The sequence below is a fragment of the Ixodes scapularis genome, unplaced genomic scaffold (genome assembly GCF_016920785.2).
Source record: "Ixodes scapularis isolate PalLabHiFi unplaced genomic scaffold, ASM1692078v2 PGA_scaffold0__279_contigs__length_252992795, whole genome shotgun sequence".
Lineage (NCBI taxonomy): Eukaryota > Metazoa > Arthropoda > Arachnida > Ixodida > Ixodidae > Ixodes > Ixodes scapularis.
In genome coordinates, this window is record NW_024609835.1 from 73,559,649 (window position 1) to 73,585,576 (window position 25,928).

Here is a 25,928-nt window from a genome sequence, read left to right on the forward strand (position 1 = left end):
CTTCCGACCATATCATGGGAATATCACCAGCAGGCCATGAACGGTGTCCGAAACATTGCTTTTACGGAGATGCAGGGGAGCACAAGCCCAAAGTTGCGTAGAATGACCACAAGCGCCATCAGTGGTGCAGAAAAAAATCCCTTGGTCACAACAAAGCTTGTTGACATTGACCATAAAATGCAGGTCTCTGTGGTTGTGATGGGAAGGCACATATCCATAGATGAGCTTCAAATGAAGGATGACAATGCTACAATCGAAGGTGTCAAGTCGTTTCTGCAAAGCTTGCATGAGATGCCTATTTGTGGTGGAGGACCAAAGACAAGTGTGTATCCACAGGCACATCGCGAGAGTGCATCTGTCGACGAATGCAATCTGTGGCGACACAAAAAGTGCCCCCTCTTTGTTTGTGGAAACAAGAGCACATGTAAGTGGTGCTCAAGTCTGTCTGACACACTTCGGATTCACCAGAAGGCGACCGACAAGAAAAATGGAACCAGACCGACCAAGCACTTCGTAAAGGCTTCACATCTGTACGAAATAGTGACAGCATGCTTGCTTTCCGTAAGGCTAGGTACGCGCTGAAAAGGTCTAAGAAACATCTGTTGAAATTTGTCAACTTTCTCAGTGAACGGCTGAAGCACGCCCAAGCAAAGATGCAAAACATGTCCACTGAAGCGCTTGGCGAGAAACTGGAGGCACTGAACCTGCCTTCAGCTCAGCTGGAATTAATTAGGAAATGTGTCTCGGCTGCCAGATGCCAAAGCAAATAGAACAGTCGCTACACTGAGCACTGGATTTTGATATGCCTGCTACTACATATTCACAGGTCACTCATTTCTGAGAGACAATGAGATCTTGCAGCTGCCTTTTATGACCACAGTACGAAAGTACCTGTCAATGATTCGGATCAAATGTGGATTCAACTTTCGTTTCTTTGCGGCGTTCAAGAAAAAGACAGCCACGAAATCTAGCTCTGAGCGTCATGGCATCTTGGTGTTTAATGAAATTCAGGTATGAAAAGAGATGGGAGTTCACACTAAGACAATGACATATGCAGGGTTTGCGGACTTTGGTGAAGCGGCAAGCCCTTCAGATGAATTAGCAGATAACATGCTGGTGTTCCCATTTCGTGCATTTGATTCTACTATTCCCAGCCAGTAGCTGCTTTTGCAAGCAAGGGACTGACAAAAGGGCAATTCTCGCACAGTTAGTAATGAAAGCTATTCTGTTGTTTGAGGATGCTGGAGTGTTCGTTGATGCCATTGTGTGTGATGGGGCTGCAACCAACAGAGCCATGCGGAAGCAGTTTTCCATAATGGATCTCTAACATGCACAAGAAACTCATTTGTTCACCCTTTTGACGACTAACGCAGTGTTTATGTTTCCTCTGATGTGCCACATCTAGTCAAATGTGTAAGGAACTGCCTACTGAAAGAGAAGGTGTTGTGGACAAACGTGGGCCATGTAATGTGGGCACAGTATGACAAGCGGTACGTTGAAGACAGCAAACTTCCTAGCTACCTTAGGAGTGTTGAAAAATTGCGCTTTGTCATTTGTACCCATCGAAAACAGAGAAAATGCGAGTTAAATTGGCCACACAAGTGATCAGTAGAAGTGTCGCTAAAAGTCTTCTCAAGCAGAGGAGTGCCAAGCCTAGACAATGTGAAATCTAGCGTGGATTTTACAGTTAGAATAAATGACTTGTTTGATTCACTCAACTAAAGTTATCCAAAAAAGGGCCTGAAGCTAGACAGTAAAGATCTGAGGGTGCTAGCGTCTGCAGTGTTGTTTGTTACCCGGCAGGTGCCTCTCTTCACAATACTAGCCCGATTCTAACACACTATCATGGAGGGCACAACCTCACTGTTATGTTTTGAATATAGGTCATGAATAAAGCCTGCCGCGGGTCTTTGCCAATGCGGCCCAGCTTAGATTGTCTGGTCCCGGTCTCTACATGGTGACTGGAGTGGGTCGCTAGGCTGCCTCCTACGGCAGCGGCCGCAGCAAAGTTTGGCGACCATGGCTACAGGCAAGGCGGCGGGGTCCGGAGCAGGACCCGTAACAGTGGGCATGCCAAGCCTAAGCCCGCTGCCGCAGTTTGACTTCAGTAACCCCCAGAGTATAGAAACAACTGCGGCAGCAATTCAAAGACTACTGCTACGCATCAGGCCTCTACACCGCCAGTGACGAAGTTTGATTGCGGACATAGCTGTATTGCATGGGACCAAAGACACGCGACATCCTGAACTCGCTGCAAGTAGAAGAGGTGGACTTTAGCGAATTCAACCACATCACCCAGAAGTTTGACGACTACTTCATCCATCCTGCCAACGAACTGTATGAAAGTGCACGCTTTCATCGGCACATCCAACAAGCCGGTGAGTCGGCCAACTCCTCTTTCACGGTTCTGAGAAACTTTGTAAAAAAATGCTACTATCCTTCGTGCGAAGTGGAGGAGCGTTTGATATGAGACCGCTTCGTGGTCGGCCTTCGAGACGTCAAGTTGTCAGACAGGTTTGTCGCAATCCAAGACTGACACTCAAAGAGGCCCTGATTCAAGTCTGTCAGGTTGAAGATGCCAAGAGAGAGAGGAAGTTTAATGGTTCTACTGGAGCCTCGGCGGCATCTGCCGAAGCGAAGGCGATAAGCATCGACGCGGCGAGAGTCACGGGGAACCGCCCACCAAAATCAACTGCAACATTTCCGTCGGCAATACGAGCTCCTTGCCGTGCGGGTTTTGCGAACGTACCTTTCATCCATGTTCCAAATACCCTGCAAGCCGGGCACTCTGCAGAAAAAGCCACAAGAGGGGCCAGTTCACAGCAGTATGTCGCTCCGGGACAAAGCTCGAGAAGTATAGCAAGAGGCTCGCGTCAATTGAGTTGGGTGCCGTCAGTTTGGACTGCAGCACTTGGGCAAAGTTTGCCGAGGTGAAAGTTGACGGTATGCCCCTTAGTTTCAAGGTCAACAGCACAGCCGAAGTCAACCCCAGCACATTTTCTGGGATTCCGACGCAGCTCGAGCGTCCGGATGGACAGCTGACCAGTCCAGCAGGCCAGCCTTGTGAACGAAGGTAAAGGAACGAAGGCCTTCGGCCTGCGTTCTTTTACCTTCGTTCACGAATGTGTGAACGGGCCATTACAGTTCAATCCACTTCGGCCAAACATAGTGATTTTGTATTGGTTTCAAGTTCAAATTCAGAGTGAGAGCCTGATTTACACAGATGTGCTTTTTGTTGTTGATTTTTAACGGTTTTCAAATGGTTAAAGTTTGTGCTAGAATGCTTTATTGTTTCAAGGTGGTTCATGCCAAGTAGGAAATTATTGAAATAAGAGTTGCGGCACAGGTTAGCTGGTGAACATTCATACTTAAAAAAAAACCGAGAAGTCTCGAACAATTTGAGACTTTGTTGTGCTCGTCCCTTCCTTTTCCATTGTCTCAGGGTTTTTTCAAGTATGATAGGAAATTACATTGTTTTTCTGTCACGATGCTGTCCCTGTTTTTCGAGAAATCGCGTCCAGCTTTGTCGAGGAGTGCGGTGTCTCAAGGCTCCATCCACCTAACGAGCCAGCAATGATACGAGCATTCCCATGCGAGCTAGCCAAAAGCGACCCTGCATTACTTACGTCATTTGTGTCAACGTTATCAGCCGTGGCCGCAGCACCACTGTCCTTGGTAGCTTCTGGAGGAGTGAAAGAGCAAGCACTCTGTCAATCGAACCGCCTCGTACCATGATCCGAAGCTTTGACTACTCGGTATTTCGATAGCGTCGTTACTAGACGAGTCGAACTAGCGGACATTGTAAAAATGTTAGCGGCACGACAAATATTTACCTAAAGAATTCGAAGCCGCAGCGTCCTCAGGCCTCGCTTCATCCTGGGCCTTTTCCATCTCTGTGTGCTTGTTCGGGGCCGCCGATCGCAAATTCGCACTGGAAATGTCGTTTTGGGACGCAAAGGCTGAGGAGGAAAAAGCTGACGCTTCAGCACCGCAAACAGACGACTTTCATCGATCAGGATCTATTTTAGCTATATAAAAAAAAACGCTTAAAATCGAAGTAAATTAACTCACCAGCACGAAAAGTAACGTGAAACCCTCCGAAACCCTGTAAAATCACGGCAAAATGGCACAACAATAACCAAAGCACCTAAGCTGACCCAGAAAGCCGCCACCACCGAAGACGCCGTTGTACGCAAAGTGGATAGGCCAATACAAAACAATAACTCCTAAAATTAGGCGGTAACTTGCGTCACCTATCGGAAAATAAGACGTACCACCTTAGAGAAAACATGGCCTCCGAGATTCCGCGCGCGCACAAAACCCAGACTCCGGGAAAACATAGATGAAACCATTACCAAACCAGCGATAAGTTGTGTTACAACCTCCTTGTTTGATAGGAATGCTTAAGTGTGTTTCAAAATGACTTTCACCATCATTCTGGCATACTGAAGAGGGAGACTTTTCTACACAAATTTTTCAAGGAAATGAATGTGGGAATGTTTAAGGGAAATAATATCACCTAGTTTGAGAAGAGTATTCTTTGTTTAGCTGAAGTTTTTCTTGGAATTGTTAATGTTGTCATGCAAAATATTTTACCTAAAATCTCAACCTGCGTTAGTTTCGGTTTCGCTAATGTCACTTTCCTGGCGTTGGTTTCCGTGGCCAGCGATTTTATTCATAAAGCGTGTTTCAGATACAGCGATTTTGGCCCTAGAGTGGCGCGATTTCTGTCGTCGCGGCGCTCGTGCCGCTTAACCGCTGGTGCTGGCCAGAGCGCCGCGACGGCAGAAATCGCGCCGCTCTAGGGCCAAAATCGCTGCAATCGCGCCGACGGGGAAAAGAGGTGGAAGGGGGGGGGGGGGGGGAGTTTACATAATCCGCACTCCCCTCCCCCCCCCCCCCCCCCCCAAAAAAAAAAAAATGCTCCTTTTTTTTTGACGTTGGTAGGGTAAAAGAAAAAAAAAATTACATTTCTGCCTGACGGGTTGACCTTTCCGAAATTCAGCCTGCTCACTTCACTCGCTATCATCATCGGAGTGTTGGACATTTCTAATGGCGAATTCGCGTGGTTCTTTCTGCGCGCTCTCGAGCGCTCTTTCCAGAGCGCGCGAGATCGGGTGGTTGAAAGAGAGTGCTGCGGCCTGATCGGGTGGTTCATTCCGAGGACGCCTCTCCCTCTCAGAGCGCTCTTTGGCACTCCGTATGTAGCCGTCGGAGTGGGGAGTGGCGCAGGCGTCACGTGGTACTTGGACGGGGATCACGTGGTTTTGTTGACGATGGCCGGCAGTGGTCTGTGGTTCGGTGGTGGTGTCCGGGGCACGGCATGACGGCGGTTGAAATGTGGTTCTACGAAGTGCTTGTGAATTCGACGGTGCGAGGATTACGACGGACGGGACGACATTCCTTTGCGACCGTAACAGAAAAAGTCTACGTGTGAAGTATTCCCAGTGCTTTCACGAGATCGTTCATCTCACGGCGGTGAATCCGCTAAGCCTAACCGACGAAGAAACAGCTCGCAGGGCTCGCCGCTGTTTTACCGGGTTTTGTGGTCGCTTCAAGACATTTTCAGGTTTGGTAAAAGTGCGTTCAAAGGTTTGTGTTCTAAAATAAAGGGAGAGCCGAATATAACGCACTGTGATTTTGGCCACATGGCGATGCTTGCACGATATTTCGCCGTGACAAAAATGCGGTTTGTTAACCCTTTTATATTAGCCTGTTCTGTCGCACGCATGACCGCTATCGCTGCGCGTTCACGGACGAAACCGCGATGAGTTGACAACTCTTTCCAAGCGTTGGCTTTCGTTCCGTTCTGCGAAAATCAATTCGCATAATGCCGTTTTCTTCTTTTCTTTTTTACATGTTGATGCGTAAATTAATTTACGTCCCAACACATATTTCATCACGTTGCGAGCGTAAAATTTGCTCAGTCGTCCACCGTACGCTGTAAGATCGTGTTGTTTTTAACGCATTACCAATGTCAAGAAATATTGTCACGGGTGGTGACCAAAAGAAAACAGAAAATGAACAAGAAGAAATAAACGTTTAATGTGGCGAACTTGTGCCAAAAATAAAAGGGTACAAAAGAAAACAGCAGAGTGTCGCGGGCGTCGATATCGGCGAAACCGCAGGATCGAGTGCAGAGGCGAGACCGACTCGACAAGGTCGCGAGCGGCGTCTTATCTAGAGTGAGTCACTACCTCGAAGATTCGGCGGAGAAGGTTCGAGCGTAGCGCGCTCGCGGCGAGAATGAACACGCACTTTCTAGAACAACATAAGCAGGGATAAACGACAGAAGTTATGTCCGGAGCAAGAATAAATGAGAAAGTTCTAGAAGTCCGTGACCCTGCGCGCGGCATTATCCCCCCCTTTAAAAGCTGCATCGTCCCGATGCAGCAAAAAAACGAAAAAAAAAAACAAACAACACAAATCCATAACAAAACGGTAGCAAAATCGCGAGCCACAGTTCACAGTTCAGAGTTCTCAGTTCACACGTCGACAAGAGTAGAAAGTTCTATCGTTCGTAATACGGCTTCAGCCGGACGACGTGCACCACCTCGGGTCGCGGCTGACGTCTTGCAGATGGGCGCGTTCCGTCGGGAAGGACTTCGTAGTTCAGATCGCCGAGCCGTCGGATGATCTTATAGGGCCCGAAATAGCGTTTCAGAAGCTTCTCGCTGAGACCGCGGCGACGGATGGGCGTCCACACCCACACCCTGTCTCCGGGCTGGAAGTGAACGTCCCTACGACGAAGGTTGTAGCGGCCCGCGTCGACGCGTTGCTGGTCTTGAATCATGAGTCGGGCGAGCTGGCGGACTTCTTCGGCGCGTTGAGCAACCGCCTGGGCGTCGTCGCTCTCGTTGTCAGATGACTCATGGGGCAGCATGGCGTCCAGCATGGTCGTTACCTTCCGACCATGTACCAGCTAGAAAGGGGTGAATCCAGTGGTCTCTTGAACCGCCGTATTGTAGGCGAACGTGACGTAGGGCAGCACCTCGTCCCACGTCTTGTGCTCTACGTCGACGTACATAGAGATCATATCGGCGATTGTCTTGTTGAGTCGCTCCGTCAGCCCGTTGGTCTGCGGGTGGTACGCAGTTGTACGACGATGGCTGGTATGACTGAGTCGGAGGATTTCTTGGGTCAGTTGTGCCATGAACGATGATCCGCGATCTGTAATCAGAACTTCTGGAGCGCCGTGCCGGAGGACGATGGACTCAATGAAAAACTTGGCAACTTCCACAGCAGTCCCCGAAGGAAGAGCTTTCGTTTCGGCGTACCGTGTGAGATAATCTGTGGCGACGATGATCCAGCGGTTCCCCGACGTCGAAGGCGGAAAAGGACCGAGTAGATCCCTTCCGATCTGCTGGAAGGGTGCAGTTGGAGGAGAAATAGGCTGCAGGAGTCCGGCCGGCCTCGTCGGAGGTTTCTTGCGTCGCTGGCACTCGTGGCATGATCGTGTGTACAGATGGACGGTCTTGGGGAGCTTGGGCCAGTAATACTTTTCACGAATACGGGCCAGTGTCCGGCTGTATCCAAGGTGTCCGGATGTCGCGTCGTCGTGACATGCTTGAAAGATCTCCCCTCGAAGGTCGGTCGGGATTACCAGCAGCCACGGCGAGTTGTTGTCCCCGAAGTTCTCTTTGTAGAGTACACCTTGTCGAATGGCGAAGGTCGACACGGCTCGTGAGAAAATACGGGGTACGGTACCGCCGCGCCCTTCTAGGTGCTCGATTAAGGCTCGCAGCTCCGGATCGTCTCGTTGACGTCGTGCCATGTCATCGGTGTTCACTGCCCGTAGAAAGCACTCGTCATCATCGTCGTCGCTGCTGCCGGAAGGTGTTTCGACAGGGGCCCTGGACAGGCAGTCAGCGTCGCTGTGCTTGCGTCCTGACTTGTAAACCACGGTCATGTTGAACTCTTGTAGCCGGAGGCTCCATCGAGCGAGGCGTCCTGACGGGTCCTTGAGGTTCGCAAGCCAGCAGAGCGAGTGGTGGTCCGTGACTACGCGGAACGGGCTTCCGTACAAGTACGGACGAAACTTCGTGATTGCCCAGACGACCGCAAGGCATTCTTTCTCAGTCGTGGAGTAATTTCTCTCTGCCTTGGACAGTGTCCGACTTGCGTAGGCGATGACTCGTTCGGTGCCTTCTTGTACTTGAACTAGTACCGCGCCAAGTCCTGCGTTACTTGCGTCAGTGTGAATCTCGGTGTCCGCATCCTGATCGAAATGTCCAAGAACCGGAGGCGTCTGGAGTCGTCGCTTTAGCTCGTCGAATGCCTGCTGCTGTTCCTGGGCCCATTCGAACCTCTCGGCGTCCTTCGTGAGGTTTGTGAGCGGTGCGGAAATCCGTGCGAAATCCCGAACGAAGCGACGATAGTAGGCGCAAAGTCCAAGGAATCTTCGCACGGCCTTTTTGTCTGTCGGCGCTGGAAATGACGCGACGGCGCGAGTCTTCTCAGGGTCTGGGCGCACGCCTTCGTTGCTAACCACGTGACCTAGAAACTTCAGTTCGTCATAGGCGAACCGACACTTTGACGGTTTGAGGGTGAGTCCAGCGGTCCGTATGGCTTGAAGAACAGCTCGGAGTCGTCGCAAGTGCTCGTCGAAGTCGCTGGAAAATACTACGACGTCGTCGAGGTAGACCAGACAGCTCTGCCACTTCAGTCCTGCCAGTACGGTGTCCATAACACGCTGGAAAGTTGCTGGAGCCGTGCACAGTCCGAAGGGCATCACCTTGAATTCGTACAGCCCATCTGGCGTGACGAAAGCTGTCTTCTCTCGGTCCCGTTCGTCGACTTCGATCTGCCAGTAGCCGCTCTTCAGGTCCATCGATGAGAAGTATCGAGAGTGGCGCAGCCGGTCTAACGTGTCGTCGATTCGGGGGAGTGGGTAGACGTCTTTCTTCGTCACCGCGTTCAGCTGCCGGTAGTCCACGCAGAACCGAAGCGTTCCGTCCTTCTTCTTAACCAGTACGACTGGAGAGGCCCACGGACTGCTTGATGGCTGGATTATGTCGTCGTTCAGCATCTCTTGAACTTGCTCCTGGATCACCTCCCTTTCTTTAACGGAGACTCTGTACGGTGATCTATGCACAGGGCGCGCGTCGTCCTCGGTAATGATGCGGTGCTTCGCAACGGCTGTCTGGCGTACCTTCGACGACGTCGCAAAGCAGTCACGGTATTCGGCGAGGAGGTTAATCAGCTGCCGTCGTTTCGGGTCCGGAAGCTTAGGGTCGATGTCGAGTTGCGCTGGCGACGTACCGTCTTGCTGAGGTGGCGAGGATTCATCAGTAATGGCGGCGATTTCGGCGGAGTTTCGGAGATCCTCGACGTGGCCAACGGCTGCACCTTTTGTGAGGTGTTGCATTTCATTCCGGAAGTTCGTCACGAGGACCACAGTGCGGCCATCCTGAAGTTCAGCTACTCCTCGTGCGACGCCTATTCCTCTTCCCAGGAGCAACTGGAGGTTACCTTCCAGAAGAACTTCGCTACGGGTAGCTGCATCGGTCACGACGGGTACGACAACACTTGATCGCGGCGGCAGATTCACGTGGTCGGCAGCGACTCGGACGGCGGCTGACGCAGTTTGGAGTTTCTCTGAAGGCGGAACAGGTGTCCGCAGCGTCAATCTGTTTTCTCCAAGGTCGATGACGGCGCCGTATTCACACAAAAAGTCCATGCCGAGAATGACGTCTCTGGAACAGTCTTGTAGAATGACGAATTTCACAGGACACGTCTCGCCGTGAATTTCGACGCGAGCGGTGCACCTTCCAACAGGCGTGATGAGGTGTCCTCCGGCGGTTCGTATCTGCGGTCCATCCCACGGCGTCGTGACTTTTCGAAGGTGGCGGGAGAGCCTCCCACTCAAGACTGAGTAGTCTGCTCCGGTGTCCACCAGTGCCGATGCGTCGTGGCCGTCGATGATGACGTTTAGGTTGTTGGACACCGTTTCAGGAGCGTCGTTTCGGTCTCCGGTAGCGTTCGAGTGGGGGCCCTCCGACGTTCGTGGAGGATCTTGGCGTCGGTCGTCTTCGGCAACTCCACCTCCAGGGGTTGCCGCGCCTAGTTTCCCCGGCGTGGAGCGAGGGGCGACAGGCTTTCACGTCGGGGTCGGTGCATCGGCGAAGCTGGACGTCGTGGTGAAGGCGATCGGAACTCTCGGCGGGACGCAGGCTCGGGGGACTGGGGTCGTCGCAGGTACTCCTCGATTTCCCGAGGCCGTTCGCCATAACGGGGTCGCGGGTCGTTCGGGTGGAACCCGCGCAGCCCGAGTCGACGGTATGGGCATCGGCGGTAGGTGTGGTCTGCTTCCCCGCAGTGGAAGCACAGAGGGCGTCGGTCGGGCGTTCGCCACACATCGGTCTTCCGGGGTGCACGGGGCTCCTGACTGGCGTACTGGAGCTGGTCGTCACGGCGTCGGTCGTGCTGCGGCGCAGGAGAGTGACGTCGGGGTGGCGCAACATAGGCTCGAGGAGGAGGCGGTGGCCGTCGGGCCACTGCGGCGTAAGTCAGCGTGGGCTCCTCGGTGGCTGCCACGGCGACGGGAGCCTCTGGTTGGATGGCTCTCTGAACCTCTTCCCGCACAACCTCGGCGATAGAGAGCGTCGCTGGTCGGTTTGCAGCTGGCAGCAACCGGTGGATTTCCTCCCGGACGACCTCCCGGATGATTTCGCGGATGTCCTTACCAGGAGCGTTTTCGCCGCTAAGCAGAGCGGTTGCAGTGACGCTTGGATGCCGCTGGTAGTGGGAAGCGCGCGCTTGGAGGGCGCGCTCGATGTTTGTTGCCTCGGTGACGAAGGCGTCGACGGTTGCCGGCGGGTTGCGGACGAGGCCTCCGAAAATGTCGTCTCTCACCCCGCGCATGAGAATTCGTAGTTTCTTCTCTTCGGTAGCCCGAGGGTCGGCGCGGGCACTCAGGCGCAGAACGTCTTCTACGAAGCCGGTGACGCTCTCGTTGGGGCCCTGGGTTCTGGTTCGTAGTAGGTCCTCGGCTCTCTCTCGGAGGTGGTGGTTGCTGAACGTAGCCTTGAGGTCGGTCTTGAAAATGTCCCACGACGTCAAAGAGGACTCGTGATTCTCGTACCAGTGCTTGGCGGTACCCTCAAGCGAAAAATAGACGTTGTGCAGGCGCTGCTCGTCGGTCCAGCAATTGTGGCGGGCAACGCGTTCATACTGGTCAATCCAGTCTTCGACGTCTTCGTATTGCTCGCCGTGAAATGGAGCAGCCGTCCGTGGTGCGACGGGCAGATAAACGACGGCTGGAGCGGCCGGGGTCTCCGACTGGTTGGCCATCGTCGTCCTTTTGGTTTGCCTGGTCCTGGGTGGCAAGGGTCCTGATTCCGGGGGTAGGCCAAGGTTCCGGCGACTTAGTCGGATCTCGGTCTGGTCTTCGTTGGGTTCTTGGGGGCTTGTGTTCGGACTTGCACTGCGAGAACTCGGGGGGGAGCGCTGCACGGGCATGCGGTTCCCCGGCACCTCCACCAAAATGTCACGGGTGGTGACCAAAAGAAAACAGAAAATGAACAAGAAGAAATAAACGTTTAATGTGGCGAACTTGTGCCAAAAATAAAAGGGTACAAAAGAAAACAGCAGAGCGTCGCGGGCGTCGATATCGGCGAAACCGCAGGATCGAGTGCAGAGGCGAGACTGACTCGACAAGGTCGCGAGCGGCGTCTTATCTAGAGTGAGTCACTATCTCGAAGATTCGGCGGAGAAGGTTCGAGCGTAGCGCGCTCGCGGCGAGAATGAACACGCACTTTCTAGAACAACATAAGCAGGGATAAACGACAGAAGTTATGTCCGGAGCAAGAATAAATGAGAAAGTTCTAGAAGTCCGTGACCCTGCGCGCGGCAATATGAATTCCGTGACTGGTCTGAGAATCTCGGAGCGCTCTGAAGCCAGCAGTTGTGATCGGCTGAAAAGGATCCCGAGTAGCTCTGGCGGAGAGGAGGGGGCGCTCTGCTGAATCGAGGTCAGAGGAGAGAGGCGACCACGCGAATTCGCCATAAGAACAGGCAGCATATATTCGTAGTACTTTGTTTTGTAGCATGAAAGAGCGTGTAGAAGAAAATGGATAGGAACAACTAATCCCAAGTGCAAGGTAGAAAAAAAAGCGTTCCCACTATCGCAGTGAAAATAAAGTACAGCCAAGTGAATTCATCGAATACAAATATAAGCTCCCTCAAACAAAACAAAAAAAGCAAAAAAACAAATTGTTTTAAAGATTTTACGTTGAGCCTTTTTGTACGAAATTATCGATTGGCAAAGGTGTAATAAAAAAAAGCACAATTTACTTAGATATCCTCTTCAGTTTGTCAAAATAAGCACGGCAGTGACCCAAAAATCATTTGCTGTTACACGCAATCGAAGTATAAAAATTTTAGGTTTTGTTTCCACGCTCCATTCGAAAGTGAACAAATCATTATATACTTTTACTAAACAAATTGCACCACCTTATTATACCTGCGTACTTATTTACACTGAAATTGGTTGGAAAAGTCGATTTGGCGCTCAATTTAATTGTATGGCCGCCTTCAGATTCTTTGTATAGTCCATGTGCTTCATTTTTATTCAATGAATGTTTATCTAATGGATAAACATTTGAAAACTGCTAATCTGGAACAAGTGAGTGATGTGTTTCAAATTTTTTTTTTTTTTTTAATAAGTGTTGCGGGGACAAATAAGCAGGTGCGGCGAAAGGGCCAAGTATTTTCTTTTATTTAATAATTTAAAACATTATTTCGATTGAAGTTCTTGCTCAAAAAGAAGTCTAGTAAAGTTTTAGGTTTCGAATATGCTCTGATAAAAGTCACCTCTCATTTCCGCTCTTATTTCTTGTCGGAAGTCATCTACAGCTTGCATGTATTTCTTCTTCACTTCCAAAAAAAAAAAAAAAAAAAAAAAAACATAGTACATGACAGGCAGACAGATATGCTGTATTCTACCGCACGAGCAAGTATATGATTGATGAGGATTAAATGTAAAGTTCTACCTAGAGCTCTGCATGAGCCCGGGAACAACACGAAAGGACGGACCCGACCTGGCACGGCCTGCGAGCTGGGCAGCGCAGCCCACGTGTTCTCGCTCTTGCTCGGACTGGTTTTCTTGCGTTGGGCCGCTGTGGACTCTACGTGACATTCCTGCCAACCCAGGGCAGCGAATGTGTCACGTGATATCGTTCACCGCGCATCACTGCTGCGCCTCTCCGGAAGGTCATGTGACATCGAATGGCTGGTAGCGTCCGCTCCAGTCCATCGTAAAGGCTCGTTCACACACTTGTAATCGAGTACGACCGAGAGAGACAAGACCGGTTTTTAAGCCTCTTGCGACTAGAGTCACTAAATAAGCTACGCTTTCAGAGTACCGCATTCATTTTCTTTGGCATTTTGCCGACAATACAGTTGCTCTAGTCAACAATATTCTGGTTAGCTGCGGCATCGTTGGACAGCGGAAGTCACGTGAGTTGCTATCATCATCATCGCGTTTTCTCAACACCACCATCTTGGGTCCAGCGATCCGCAGCCTGCTGCTGTTTTACTGTTTACTGCGCGCGCATCTTGGCGCGCACGCTGAAGTCCGTCGCTCAGCATGCATTTTTTCCTTCTTACGTCGAGATACTAACAACACGACCTTGATTCGCTGCCAAAGCTGCGGCGGCGGCAGCTGGCGCAGGCGGCGGCTACGGCTTGGCTTGGCTCAGCTACAGTCACTCCTCCATCTGCGCGTGGACCCAAGATGGCGGCGCCTGACGCGCTTCAGGCGCGTCGTCTGGGAGTTTCGGACTCTGAAAACGTAGCTTTATTTAGTGACTCTACTTGCGACTTCTTAGGACCGGATGCGCTGCAGCGGAGCTGGTCCATAGACGTCGTAAGAGGCTTAATAACCGGTCTTGTCTCTCTCGGTCGCACTCGGTTGTAAATGTGTGAACGGCACTTAAAGGGAAACGGAGTATTCACGAAGCAGCAAGTGTCTTCCGAGTTTCCGAAACGGGAAGATCATTTTGTTCTAACGCCGGCGCCTGGGGCACGCGACAACACGCCCCGTTTGGGGAAGTTAAAAAAGGCCCTCGCCGACCTTCATCTGCGCTCCCTGTTTTGACGGCGTCCCTCTCACGGAGCTTTGTCTGGACAACATAGCGGAGCAAATACACACCGATGGTTGAAGATGCCCTCATGGTCGTTGCGCGTTTGAGGGATCGCGTAAAAGAATGCCATTGTCGGCTCATTTGCTGCATATGTGTCTGATTAGTTATCTCTCCCTCCCCCCCTCCCACCAAAAAAAAAAAAAATAATAATAAAAAAAATAAACCGTGTTTGAATTTGTGGGGTCTCGTTGTCCGCCATCCGTCGTTGACCAGACACCGGTGCAAGACTTAATCGCCTCCGGTGCGAAAACGGCTTTTTGGGTGTCTGAATGCCGCACTCGGGACCCGTCTGGAGCACGATGACGACGCCGTGCGGCGGCGTTCAACCAAGGACCCACTTCCCAGATGGCTATTCGCGTGGATCTTTCTGCGCGCTCTCGAGCGCTCTTTCCAGAGCGCGCGAAATCGGGGGGTGAAAAGAGAGTGCTGTGGCCTTACCGGCTGGTTCATTCCGAGGTCGCGCCTCTCCCTCTCAGGGCGCTCTCTAGCACTCCGTCGGTAGCCGTCGGAGTGCGGAGCGGAGTAGGCGGTATCTGGTACCTGGACGGAGATCACGTGGTTTTGTAGCGTGAGCTACACTGGCCGAGGTTGAGCAGTTTCGCGGGGCTTCCAAAGAGCCGTGCTGCGCATGCGCGAGGAGCAGTGACGTCCCCGCCGCCGCGCGCGCCTCGCCGGTCTGCGCATTCCGGAGGAGTGACGTCATAGCCGCGGCAGACGCACTGGCGCCGCCGCGTGCCCAGCTGTGCGCCTCCGTTGCCCAGTAGCCAAGCCTGACGCTGCACCGGAGCTGCTTGATAGCGCCTCTCATTTTGTGCGCATAAGCTCACGCTACGTATATCCTGGCATAGCCGATCTAGGAGAATTCGCCTGGTTCTTTCTGCGCGCTCTCGAGCGCTCTTTCCAGAGCGCCCGATTTTCTCAGAGCGCTTTCTGGCACTCCATCTGTAGCCGTCGGAGTGCGGAGCGGCGCAGGCGTCACGTGGTAGCTGGACGGTGATCACGAGGTTTTGTTGACGATGGCCGGCAGTGGTCTGTGGTGATGTGCGGGGTCCGGCATGACGGTGATTGATGTGCGGTTCTACAAAGTGCTTGCGCATTCGACGGTGCGAGGATTACAACTGACGGGACGACATTCATTGGCGACCGTAACAGGAAAAGCCGACGTGTGAACTGTTCACAGTGCTTCCACAAGATCGTTCATCTTATGGCGCGTTCACACTGGAAGCGGATCCGCGTTCGCGAAGCGGATCCGCGCGTTCTCAACCGCAAAGCGGCTAGGATCGAGCGGTTGGAGCGCGTTTTTGCCAACCGCTTCGGGACCGATTTCTCCCAACCGCTTTCACGGACCGCAAAGCGGCAACCAATCACAGCGCGACGCTGACGTGACGTCAGTGAGTTTCGAAACAAGATGGCACCTGTCGGTGGTGAGGCGTCCAAGGCGGTGTAGTCCTAGCGCTGTAGTCTTAGCTTTCGAGAAATCAACGGAGAAACTTGATGTTCACATCCGTCACTCGAATCCGCCGCGAAAAGAATTGACTCCTAATTTTAACGGGCTTCGCACCGGTGATTTGGTTCGGGTAAGAGTTTGTTTATTATTCCGGGTGCCACAGCCCAAGCTCGCTGCCTTGTTAATCTCTGCCTGTAGAACGTCGGAACCCGCCCCTGATCGACCGAAATGTCAGCCTTTTTACCCACTAAGGTAGTTGCGTGAGCTATCGAAAGCTTTCGACACCGTGCATGACCACCACGAAGGCCGATAGAGACGTCGTGAGCTTGATTGCGTAGCCAACGCACTATCGCGGAGGGGGCAGGGTACCTGCGCTAGCTCGACCTGTAACGTTTACTACTAATAAAATAAATAAAGGGAACCTACTCAAGGAATAAAGTGTACGTACCAGACAATGTAGAGGTAATCCATAGGGCGTTTATTTGAGCTTAATGTCAAACAAACAGTAGACTCGATCGACGTGCGAGTGACGATGCGAGTGACCAGCATATGTCGGACAACTATGACGTCATGCTCAAGCGCGTTGGTGAACAGGACGAAGAAATAAAAAGTTTAAATAAAAGGGTTACAAACTTGGAAAAGACGAACGCAGAGTTGGAAATAGAACACTTAAAACAAAAGGTGCACGATCTTGAATGGAGAAATCGCAGGCAAAACCTCGAACTGCATGGGATTCCTGCAAGCGAAAAAGAAGATCTTCTGTCTAAAATAAATGAAGTGGCAAAGAACCTGGATGTGCCTGATCTGACATCGGATCAAATTATCGCAGCACACAGACTTCCCTCACGTGCAGACAAGATCCCCGGAGTCATTGTTCGCTTTGTCAGCCGGGTGACACGCGATATGTGGCTAGACCGGCGGTCACGACTAAGGAATGCTCGGAGTAAGACATATATCTTGGAAAACTTAACGCAGCAAGATAAGGCACTACTGTGGGAAACGAAAGAATGTTCAAAAACAAATAGGTTCCAGTACGCTTGGTATAAAAACGGCAAGATTTTTGTCAGGGAGAGGGACGGAACTCAAGCACATCTAATAAAGACTAAGGATGACTTGCAAAAATTGGAGTAGTTTTGCTTTGGGTATTGCATTTTTTTTTATCTTCACTCGCAATGACAGTTCCTTCTTACTTATTGCCAAACGAGGTTGTTAAACTTTTTAAAGACCAACCAATTGTGCCCTTTTCGTTATTTCATTTAAATGTTCAATCAGTGCGAAACAAGTTTGATGAACTTAGCATCTTTCTGGACAGTTTTACATTTTCTTTTGATATAATAATGCTAACTGAAACATGGTATAACCAGAGTGATGAAGTGGACCGACTAGAGAAGTATGCAGTATTCAATTTAAATCGTAGCAACAAAGTAGGAGGAGGTGTATGTATGTACGTTAAAAAAGACCTTGAATATAATATTGTCAGTGATTTCACAGCGACAACAAAGGACTATGAGATTTTAACTTTACAACATGCTAAATTTGTATTTTCTGTCGTCTATCGACCGCCATCTGGGAATGTTGCGACCTTCCTTGAATTTCTTGAAAATTTTTTAAAGGTTGTTGGTGAAAATAAATCATGTCTTTATCTTGGCGGTGATTTTAATATAGACATGCTAACCTCCTCTAAACATCAGCTTGATTTACTGTCACTGTATCAGTCATATGGATTGTCTAATGTTATTTCACTGCCTACTCGTATAGCGCCTCTACATGACACGTTGCTTGATTTATTTTTAACGAACGTTCCCACCACAGAGATACTTGCTGGCGTGATCGGGGTAACGATTAGCGATCACCTGCCGATCTTTATGTTTAGTCGTGTAAATTTCAACAGCAAAAAAATTTATGTTGCTCAGTCTTTTTTTAGAAATATCAGCACAAAAAACTTGCAACATTTTGAAGAACAGATATTTTCTGCGAACTGGAGTGCGGTGTTGTCTAGCGTATCAGCTGACGAAGCATTTGATTACTTTCTCGATAAGTTTATTATGATATACGACCGTTGCTTCCCCTACCAACAGCGAAATATTTCCCGCAAATCACGTAAACCATGGGTTACGTAAGAAATAAGAAAAATGATAAATAAGAAAAATACTCTTTACCATCAATTCGTACGTAGCAGAGACGTTAGCGTGTTGGCTAAATTTAAGGAACAAAGAAATCAGTGTACCAGGGCCTTAAGGCAGTCAAAGCGTTCTTATTTTAACAATTTATTTCAAGGTGTAAACAGATCTGATGTTATATGGAAAAAATTGAACGGTATACTTAAGAATGGGCCGCACAAGGAGATAATCACGAAAATCAAAATTGAAGGCACCGATATAGAGGGGGAAGCTTTAGCTGAGAAATTTAATGAACATTTTGTTAAGCCTGCTCAAAGTGTGTGTTCTATGAGTGCCTCTAAATACATGCTTAGTGTTTCTGACAGCTTATTTCTTACCCCAACCGACGAAGAGGAAGTATTCTCAGCGTTTCAAAACTTAAAAAAAACAGTAAAAGCTTCGATATATATGACATTCAAATAAAACCAATTAAACATGTATTGCGGGCGATTTTACCCTATTTAACGCACATATTCAATTTAGCACTTAAGTATGGTACCTTTCCAAAAAAAATGCAGATAGCAAAGGTGACTGTAATATATAAAACCGGTGATAAGAATGACTTAGGAAATTATCGACCTATTTCGGTTTTACCCATATTTTCCAAGGGATTAGAGAAAATCATACATCAAAGGCTTAATAATTTTTGTGAGAAATTTTCAATCATGACGCCCTGTCAATATGGATTTATGAAAGGTCACTCGACTGAGATTGCACTTTTAAAACAAAAAGAACTACTTTTAGGCAACATCGAAGCGAAGCTGATAACACTCGGCATATTCATTGATTTCACAAAAGCCTTCGACCGCATAAATCATAAAACGCTACTTAAGAAACTGTTCATTTATGGTGTTCGCGGGGTCGCTTTACAAATGATTACTAGTTACCTTCAAAACCGCCATCAGTGTGTTGAAATAAATAAGAAACGATCAAATTTCAGACCACTAACCGCCGGTGTACCACAGGGCAGTATATTGGGGCCACTCCTCTTCAACTTGTATATTAATGACCTAGTAAATATTAATGGTAATGTGAACTGCATTATTTATGCGGACGATACGAGTATATTTTTTTCCGGCGTTAACATAGATACAATTATAAGCAATGCGAACCATTATCTTTATCAATTAAATGCTTGGGCACTATCGAATTCCCTGCAAATAAATGTAAGTAAAACAAAGGCCGTGGTATTTAGATCTCGGAATACAAATTGTAGTCCTAGGTCTGTACTTTTGCTTGGTACAGGCACTATTGATATAGTTGAGAGTGTAAAAGTCCTGGGGGTAATCTTTAATCAGTACATGACTTGGAACGATATGGTGCAATACACATGTAAAAAGCTATCGAAGGCTGTGGGTATAATATACAGATATCGCCATATGATTCCTAGTTCGGCCATGATACTCGTTTACAACTCTATTTTTTACGCTCAATATAACTATTGCTTTTTGGTATGGGGAAATACGACCTTGACTAATATAAATCAAATGCATATTCTTCAGAAGAGAGTGATTCGTACGATATGTCATAGTAGCTAGGACAGTCATACGAAACCATTGTTTAAAAAATTTAATATTGTGCAAATTACAAGTCACTATAGTTACAAATTAGCCCTTGCCTATAAAAAGTCGTTTTGTACCAACCGTTTACTTTTATCGATCTCAAATCTTCAGTTCAGGGAAACGCTCTACAACACTCGTTCTGAAGATGCGTGGGCAGTACCGCACTCCAGGACCAATTACGGCGATCAAATGCTGAGATATGCACTACCGCGCCTTTTAAATTGTTCCTGTGAATTGGATATAAATATTTTAAGTGGAACTCGGAAGGACGTGCTTTCTGTATTTGTTAATGATTTTCTTAAACACGTTCTGGAATAGTTAAAGTATGAATCGATTGTGCGATTTACCTCACTTTTTTTCTTTTTTTTTTTAATGGTGTAGAGATTGTGAATTTGTAGGAGTTTGTGTACGTGTATATATTTTTTCTCTCTCTGCTGCGGTAGGGAGGGGATTTAGCTCACTTATTTTCGTTTTATTGGTGTAGAGATTGTCAATTTGTATGAGTTTGTGTACGTGTACATATTTTTTTTTTCTGCTGCTGTAGGGAGGGGGGCAGAGGCTCGTCAAGCAACACTGAGTTGCTTTTTTCTCTGCCTCCCCTCTCCAAACGGAGAGAAAATAAAGACTTTTGCTTGGTACAGGCACTATTGATATAGTTGAGAGTGTAAATGTCCTGGGGGTAACAAAGAGGGGAGCTCCTTCTAGAGAAGAGGGGGAGAAGGAGCTCCCCTCTTATCAGGACCCTCCTTTGTGCCTTCCGGATTTGCACAGGCGTCGCTATTCTCCTCCCAGAAGATTATAGAAGATTAACCCGTCACTCAAAATTCTTACAAAAGCAGCTTCCCTCTCCTCCTTTTACTTGGTGTGCAAATGTGTGCGATGTGACGTCAATGCAAGGAGCCTATAAGCCCCACGGATTATCGCCGAGGAACAAAATGGCTGCTGGTTTGTCGGCGAGTGGTGTTACAAAGGGTGGCATCACCCTAGCAAAGCGCACATGAAGGCACTCTAGGGGCGACCACCCGAATTCACCAAGAGACTGCTGGCTCCTGAGGGCCAGTACATGCGGCAGAGACGGGCGGCGGGCTCCGGCGGCAGACCGCCCACGTTGGTGACGGAGACTCCCGCCTGTCTGGCGCGCGGCGGGCGGGACAATGGGAACGAGGGTAGAACAAATTGTTGACTTTCTTTCCTCCATCTCTGTCTTTCATATCGCTATCTGGTTCTCTATCTCTCTCTTTCTCTCTTTGTATCTCGCTCTCTTTCTTCATTTTTGCTTTTTCTCTCGATCGTTCATTTCTGCCCATTTAAGCACTAAATTTGTTGTGCACTTTTTTTTTGAGCTTGATTGCTGCTGCGGAAATCCGAGAGTCCAGGATGAGTTTCACCACCAAAAGCTACCTGAAGCGATAGTAAAATACGATGCTTACCTGCTTCTAGAAAAAAAAAGAAAAAAGGCGAGATTTAGATTAAACGGACCTCTAATCAACACCGGAATGTGCAACTCCAAGCATTCCCGAACCGGTGATTCAGCAAACGCTATCGTCTTCTGCATAATCATCTGATCAATCAGGCAGTGCCGAGTCGGTTAGCGGGACATTTCGGGATCTTTAGCCTTCCGTTGCCTAAACTTGTGCTATGAATTCGTCAGATTAGATTACAATTTATAATGATTTAAGAGTAATGGTTTAGACGTTTTCTAGTCCTTCCATCTGGGTATTTAGGTCGATGATTTTAATAATTTCCAGATAATTACATTACTGAAAGTTTGTTTTCTTCTTTACGAGTCTGCCTAAATCACTTGTGCCTCTATGAAGCCAAGTTTTTTTGTTTTTTTTGTCTCACATTCGATGGCCCACGGGAGGCGCGACCATGCGGCAACACAGCCCCGCGGGAGGACACGTGATTGGCTCTAACCGTTCGCATTGGGTAGCAGGAGCCGTAGCTTTTGTCGTCTGCGAAGTTACATGGAACAGGGAGGGCAGTGGCGTACACAGGGGGGGGGGGGGGGCCGAAGGAGCCGCGCCCCCCCCCCCCCCCGCCCCCTTCCAAAATTTCCGAGGGGGGGGGGAGGGGTGGGGGAGTCGGCGAGGTTACTGACTCTCGGGTTTATCAATATCAAACTTCGTGGAGAAGTTGTAAAAAAAAAAAGGAAATAAAAAAGGAAGGGAATGCAATATGCCATTTATGACATATTGCCGATCGAATAGTGTTCGGGTAGCTGACAGTTATTCCAAAGAGTTTTTTTCAATATCAGGCGTGCCCCAGGGTTCAATTTTGGGTCCTTGCTGTTTTCAATTTTTATAAATTATATAGCGTCATGTGTAAAGAACGTTGAACTGCTTTTATTTGCTGACGACATCAAGTTGTTCAAGAATGTTCACTGTCCTTTATATTGTGATCTGATACAACATGATGTGTCTAATATAGCACAGTGGTGTAAACAAAATCAGTTATTTCTTAATCATTTAAAAACAAAAGTGATATCTTTGTGCAGACGCCGTGCGATCTTAAATAACACTTATCATCTTGAGAGAAATCCGATTGAACGAGTGTCAATTGTAAGGGATCTTGGTGTGTTCATTGACTGCGGATTAACTTTTAAATATCATGTCTCTTTTGTTGTCAGCTCTGCAATGAAAGTTCTAGGAGTTATATCGCGTTTGACCAAGCATTTTAAAAAGCCCCATTGTTCAATACATCTTTCTCATTCCTTAGTGGTTTCAAGGCTTGAGTTTGCTTCTGTGATTTGGAATTCAATTTCTGTAACACAGGCTTTGATCATAGAACGTGTGCAAAAAAGATTTTTTCGAATTGTTTATGATAGATGGATTGGACGACGCGTGTATTAAGACTATGAATGCTTACTGAATAGATATTCGCTGAAGCGTTTATCACACAGAAGAACAGTCCTTGACTTGGTGTTCCTGCATAAGATCATTAATGGTGCCATTGATTCTTCATGGCTTATTAGTAAAATCCATTTCCATGTTCCTTTCCGTGCGACGAGACAGCTCACTTGTTTTGATATTTGCTCACCATGCCGTGTGTCACCTCTTTCTCGTTTACAGACATTATATAACAGCATTGTGCCACCTCAAGTTGACATCGCCACACCCCTGCCTACATTTCTCTGTCAGTTGGACGAACTTTTGGTCACTTCATAGCGCGTCAGTGTATATGCATATCTATTTCTTTTTAATGAGTAGAATTTTTGTTTAAGAGTTTTTATTGTACGAGTTGGCGTACCTAAGAGAAGGCCGCTCGGCCGTTTTAGGGCACCCGAAAAATAAAGATTATTATTATTATTATTATTATGACATAGTAAAAATAATAAAAAAATGGGTAGTTTTAACGTCTTTTATCTAATATGACTGGAAAATAATCAATTAACGAATATCTTTCTTTACTTCTACTTTTATTGTTTCTTATCTTTCTTTACTTCTACTTTTATTGTTTCGCGAGTGCCCCATGTCCCTCTCGCGGAGCTGCAAGGGCTGGTTTGTCGTCGCCACGGAGCGGCCCGCTCTGGGTGCGTACCATGCGCTGTGCCTCGCTCGAGCACAGCGGGACCCCTCGATGTTTTGTAGCCTTTTTTTCAGTTTGAGAAGAAGCGTCGGTACTGCTCTTGCACCCCGACGAGGGTTTTTTCCCTGAAGCGGTGTCCGGCTGACGGTTGACAGTTAGGGCGAAGGTTTTTAGGAGTTTTCGGGGGTCTATGCACGTGTCCTTTCTTAATTGGATCCTGTATTGTATGTGTTTGTTTTGTACTGCGTTGCTTCCATTCGTCTAAAAAGAGCGATATCTGATTGGCTCCTCGGATGGCGGGAAAAGTCTTAGAAAAGCGAATGTAGGCGCCTAAAGGCGCGGGATTTGCGGTTCAAGGTTCAAATACGGAAGTTGTCATCAGCAGTTTGAGAACCGCGCGAGATAGGAGCGCGAGTGTGCGACCTGTTGCTTCAGGACGAGAGCCAAGTGCAATATGTGAGTGTGTAAACCATTTTACATCGTCCCTTTGTTGCTTTGTGTGACTTCCTTGACTTTCTTTTGTGAGCGGACTTCGGAAACCTTAGAAATCGACACCAACGAACAAATCACGTGAGATTTTTGTTGGTTAGATCAGGTCAAGATAGGGAGTACTTTGTGGTGGAGCAGCTTTCCAGTGCTTATCGTCTATCCATCAAGATGTTCCGCGTTTCTACTTATGCATCATTGTTTTATCAGCACCGATGACTGGAGGCTTTGTGCATTGGAGTCGTGCTTCATAAAATATTTGTTTTTATGATTCTCGTTTTCTGCTTACAATGGTTCCTTCTCTCAACGTGACTTGTAAATAAAAAAAGTAAAATGCAAATGCCTTCCTGGTGGGGAATTTCCGGGGCATCATTTTTATGTATCATAATCATCCCAAAACCAATATGACAACTTTATTTTAATTACTTAATAGAATAATGCCTAGTTATTAGAAAAAAAAATGAACATGCTTTTATTTTCTCTTGAAGTTTCTTTTCTTTTCATCTTGTCCCCTTTTACTCTCGTTGGTCCGGCCCCCCGCGAAATGAAATCCTGCGTACGCCACTGAGGGAGGAGATACGGTTAACAACTTGGTTTTTATAAAGATCTACGTTTCCCCAATTTCGCGATGTGGAAATAATTTTGAAAGATTTGTCCCGCAAATATTAGACTTCTTTCTAAAATCGCTGCATGCAGCGCTGGCAACACTGCGTGAGTGTTGCATGTTGGGAACTAGTCAGCCAGGAGCGGACGAAGTGGCAGACCGCAATGCTTTGGTTTGGAAATTGGATCAACACATCGACGCGTGCGGCGCTGACGGCGAACCGTGTCCCGGAACCGATCGACATCTTGATTTCACAAGGGTATCAGCGCTTTTAGCGCTTGTACGCGTACATGGCAACAATGTACACTTGTGCCAAAATGCTTCCCTCTGACGAAATTATCTTGCAAGCTGCAGCGGAGAGTTTCTGTAAAATTTAGGCTGACACTGGTAGCGGCCGTTTTCGATCTCCCAAGCAGTGTGCAAACAGCCGTGAATGACAGGATGTTGCTCACACAATCGCATTTTCTGTTGCATTGCAAACCTCTATTTAAACGTCGTAGTGCAAGCACTTAATAGAGAGTTTCAGATCGTCTTCAGAGGCCCCCTATCGCTCCGGACGCGCACTTCAGAGCATACTTCGAAGTGGGCAGCGCGAGCTCCCGCTTCAGATAGCGTTGACTGAAAGCACGATCTACTAAAACTTCCTACTATGCATTGCGAATTTATACTTCGTGTCATTCTTACGTGGATAAGCGCGGGGGATCGGTGGCCGAGTGGGCTGAAGCGCACACCCAGCTCGACGCGCGTGGAGCGAAAGCTCGCGCTGCAGAACCCAGGGATCCTGGGTTCGAGCCCCACCCCTGCCCGTTTCGATCTGGATGAGCATCGTACCGGCGTGCGGTCGTGTACCACTACTGCGTGGTGCACGTTAAAGACCCCAGGCTAGCGGTTGTACTGCACTGGCTGAATTGCTCATCTACAGCTGGGAGACTCGTCGCCCCTGTGAGGCAGACCAAGTTCTATGCTGTATAAACATACACACAACCCAATTTTTTTTGTGGATAAGCGCGAACGCTATGAGCGCGAGCTCCTCGAGTTGAACGACGGCTCGGCTGCACGAGCGCTCGAGCAGCTGGGCCAGCTGCCAATGCTATCCACTTGCGCTTGCGGCATTTGCGCTTAGGCCATGTTAAAATAGTGAGTTTTAGTGGATCGTTTTCAGAGGCCCGCTATAGCTCCGGGCGCGCGTTTCGGAGCATGCTTCGAGCTGGCAGCAGCTCCCGCGAGAGCGAGAGCTCCTACACATGGGGTTGCCTGAAAGCAGGATCTGCTAAAACTCTCCAGTGACACAAAGTAGAGATATGCTGTACTATTCTCTATTTCACCTTATGATGTACCGCAGGAAAGGCTACAAGCGCGATCTCCTTGCTCTAGGACACGCCTCGGTGGCACAAGCTCTCGTGCATTTAGGGCAGCTGCCAACGCTATGAGCTTGCGCTTCGAGCCTTCGCTGCCTTTACTTCAGCATCAATACAGATGTGGCTCAAGCTCTGCTCGTTTCCGGGGGCCTCCGCAGGACGCTTTCGCTTCGTGGCGCTGCTAGGCAAAGCGGGGTAGGGTGCCTACATGTCTGTCTGTCTCTGGGTGAAGACATCCATTGTTGCCCTCAATGTGCCAGCGCGTGACGCTCTGGGGCGGTAAGATGGCGTCTATGTATTAGCCAAAGCTAAGCGCTCGAGCTGAGTGACACCGGATTGCGCACACTTCAAAATGCATAAACAAACGATTGGGCGGAAAAAAGGCTGATATGTCACCACTCAAGCAAAAGCGCGTGAAGGCACTCTAAAGCGGGGTAGACAGATAATAATAATAATAATATTAATAATAATAATACTAATCTTTATTTGGCTTTTTCTTAGAATGGATAGAATTCAGCGTGCCGCTGTATTCTATCTATTCTATCGTGGCGCTGCTAGGCAAAGCGGGGTAGATAGCTGCGCGCTGTATTTTATGTAGCAGCGACGGAGCGGCGGATTCCTACAGAAGATCCCCTCTTTC

General features: G+C 48.6%; 2 protein-coding genes across 2 annotated transcripts in view; both read right to left on the reverse strand.

The window, feature by feature from the left end:
- Window positions 1-4,203, reverse strand: part of LOC8038271 (high mobility group protein 20A) — a 50,163-nt gene extending 45,960 nt beyond the window's left edge. The window contains exons 1-3 of the mRNA XM_029982452.3: window positions 4,072-4,203; window positions 3,834-3,959; window positions 3,627-3,682 (exon numbers count right to left, since the gene is read on the reverse strand). Coding sequence (XP_029838312.2) covers window positions 3,627-3,682; window positions 3,834-3,891 — 114 coding nt within the window. The 5' untranslated portion in view covers window positions 3,892-3,959; window positions 4,072-4,203. The remainder of the gene's footprint in view (window positions 1-3,626; window positions 3,683-3,833; window positions 3,960-4,071) is intronic.
- Window positions 1-20,510, reverse strand: part of LOC115322145 (trypsin-1-like) — a 106,864-nt gene extending 86,354 nt beyond the window's left edge. The window contains exons 1-2 of the mRNA XM_042292175.1: window positions 20,497-20,510; window positions 20,345-20,391 (exon numbers count right to left, since the gene is read on the reverse strand). Coding sequence (XP_042148109.1) covers window positions 20,345-20,391; window positions 20,497-20,510 — 61 coding nt within the window. The remainder of the gene's footprint in view (window positions 1-20,344; window positions 20,392-20,496) is intronic.
- Window positions 20,511-25,928: the final 5,418 nt, after the last annotated feature.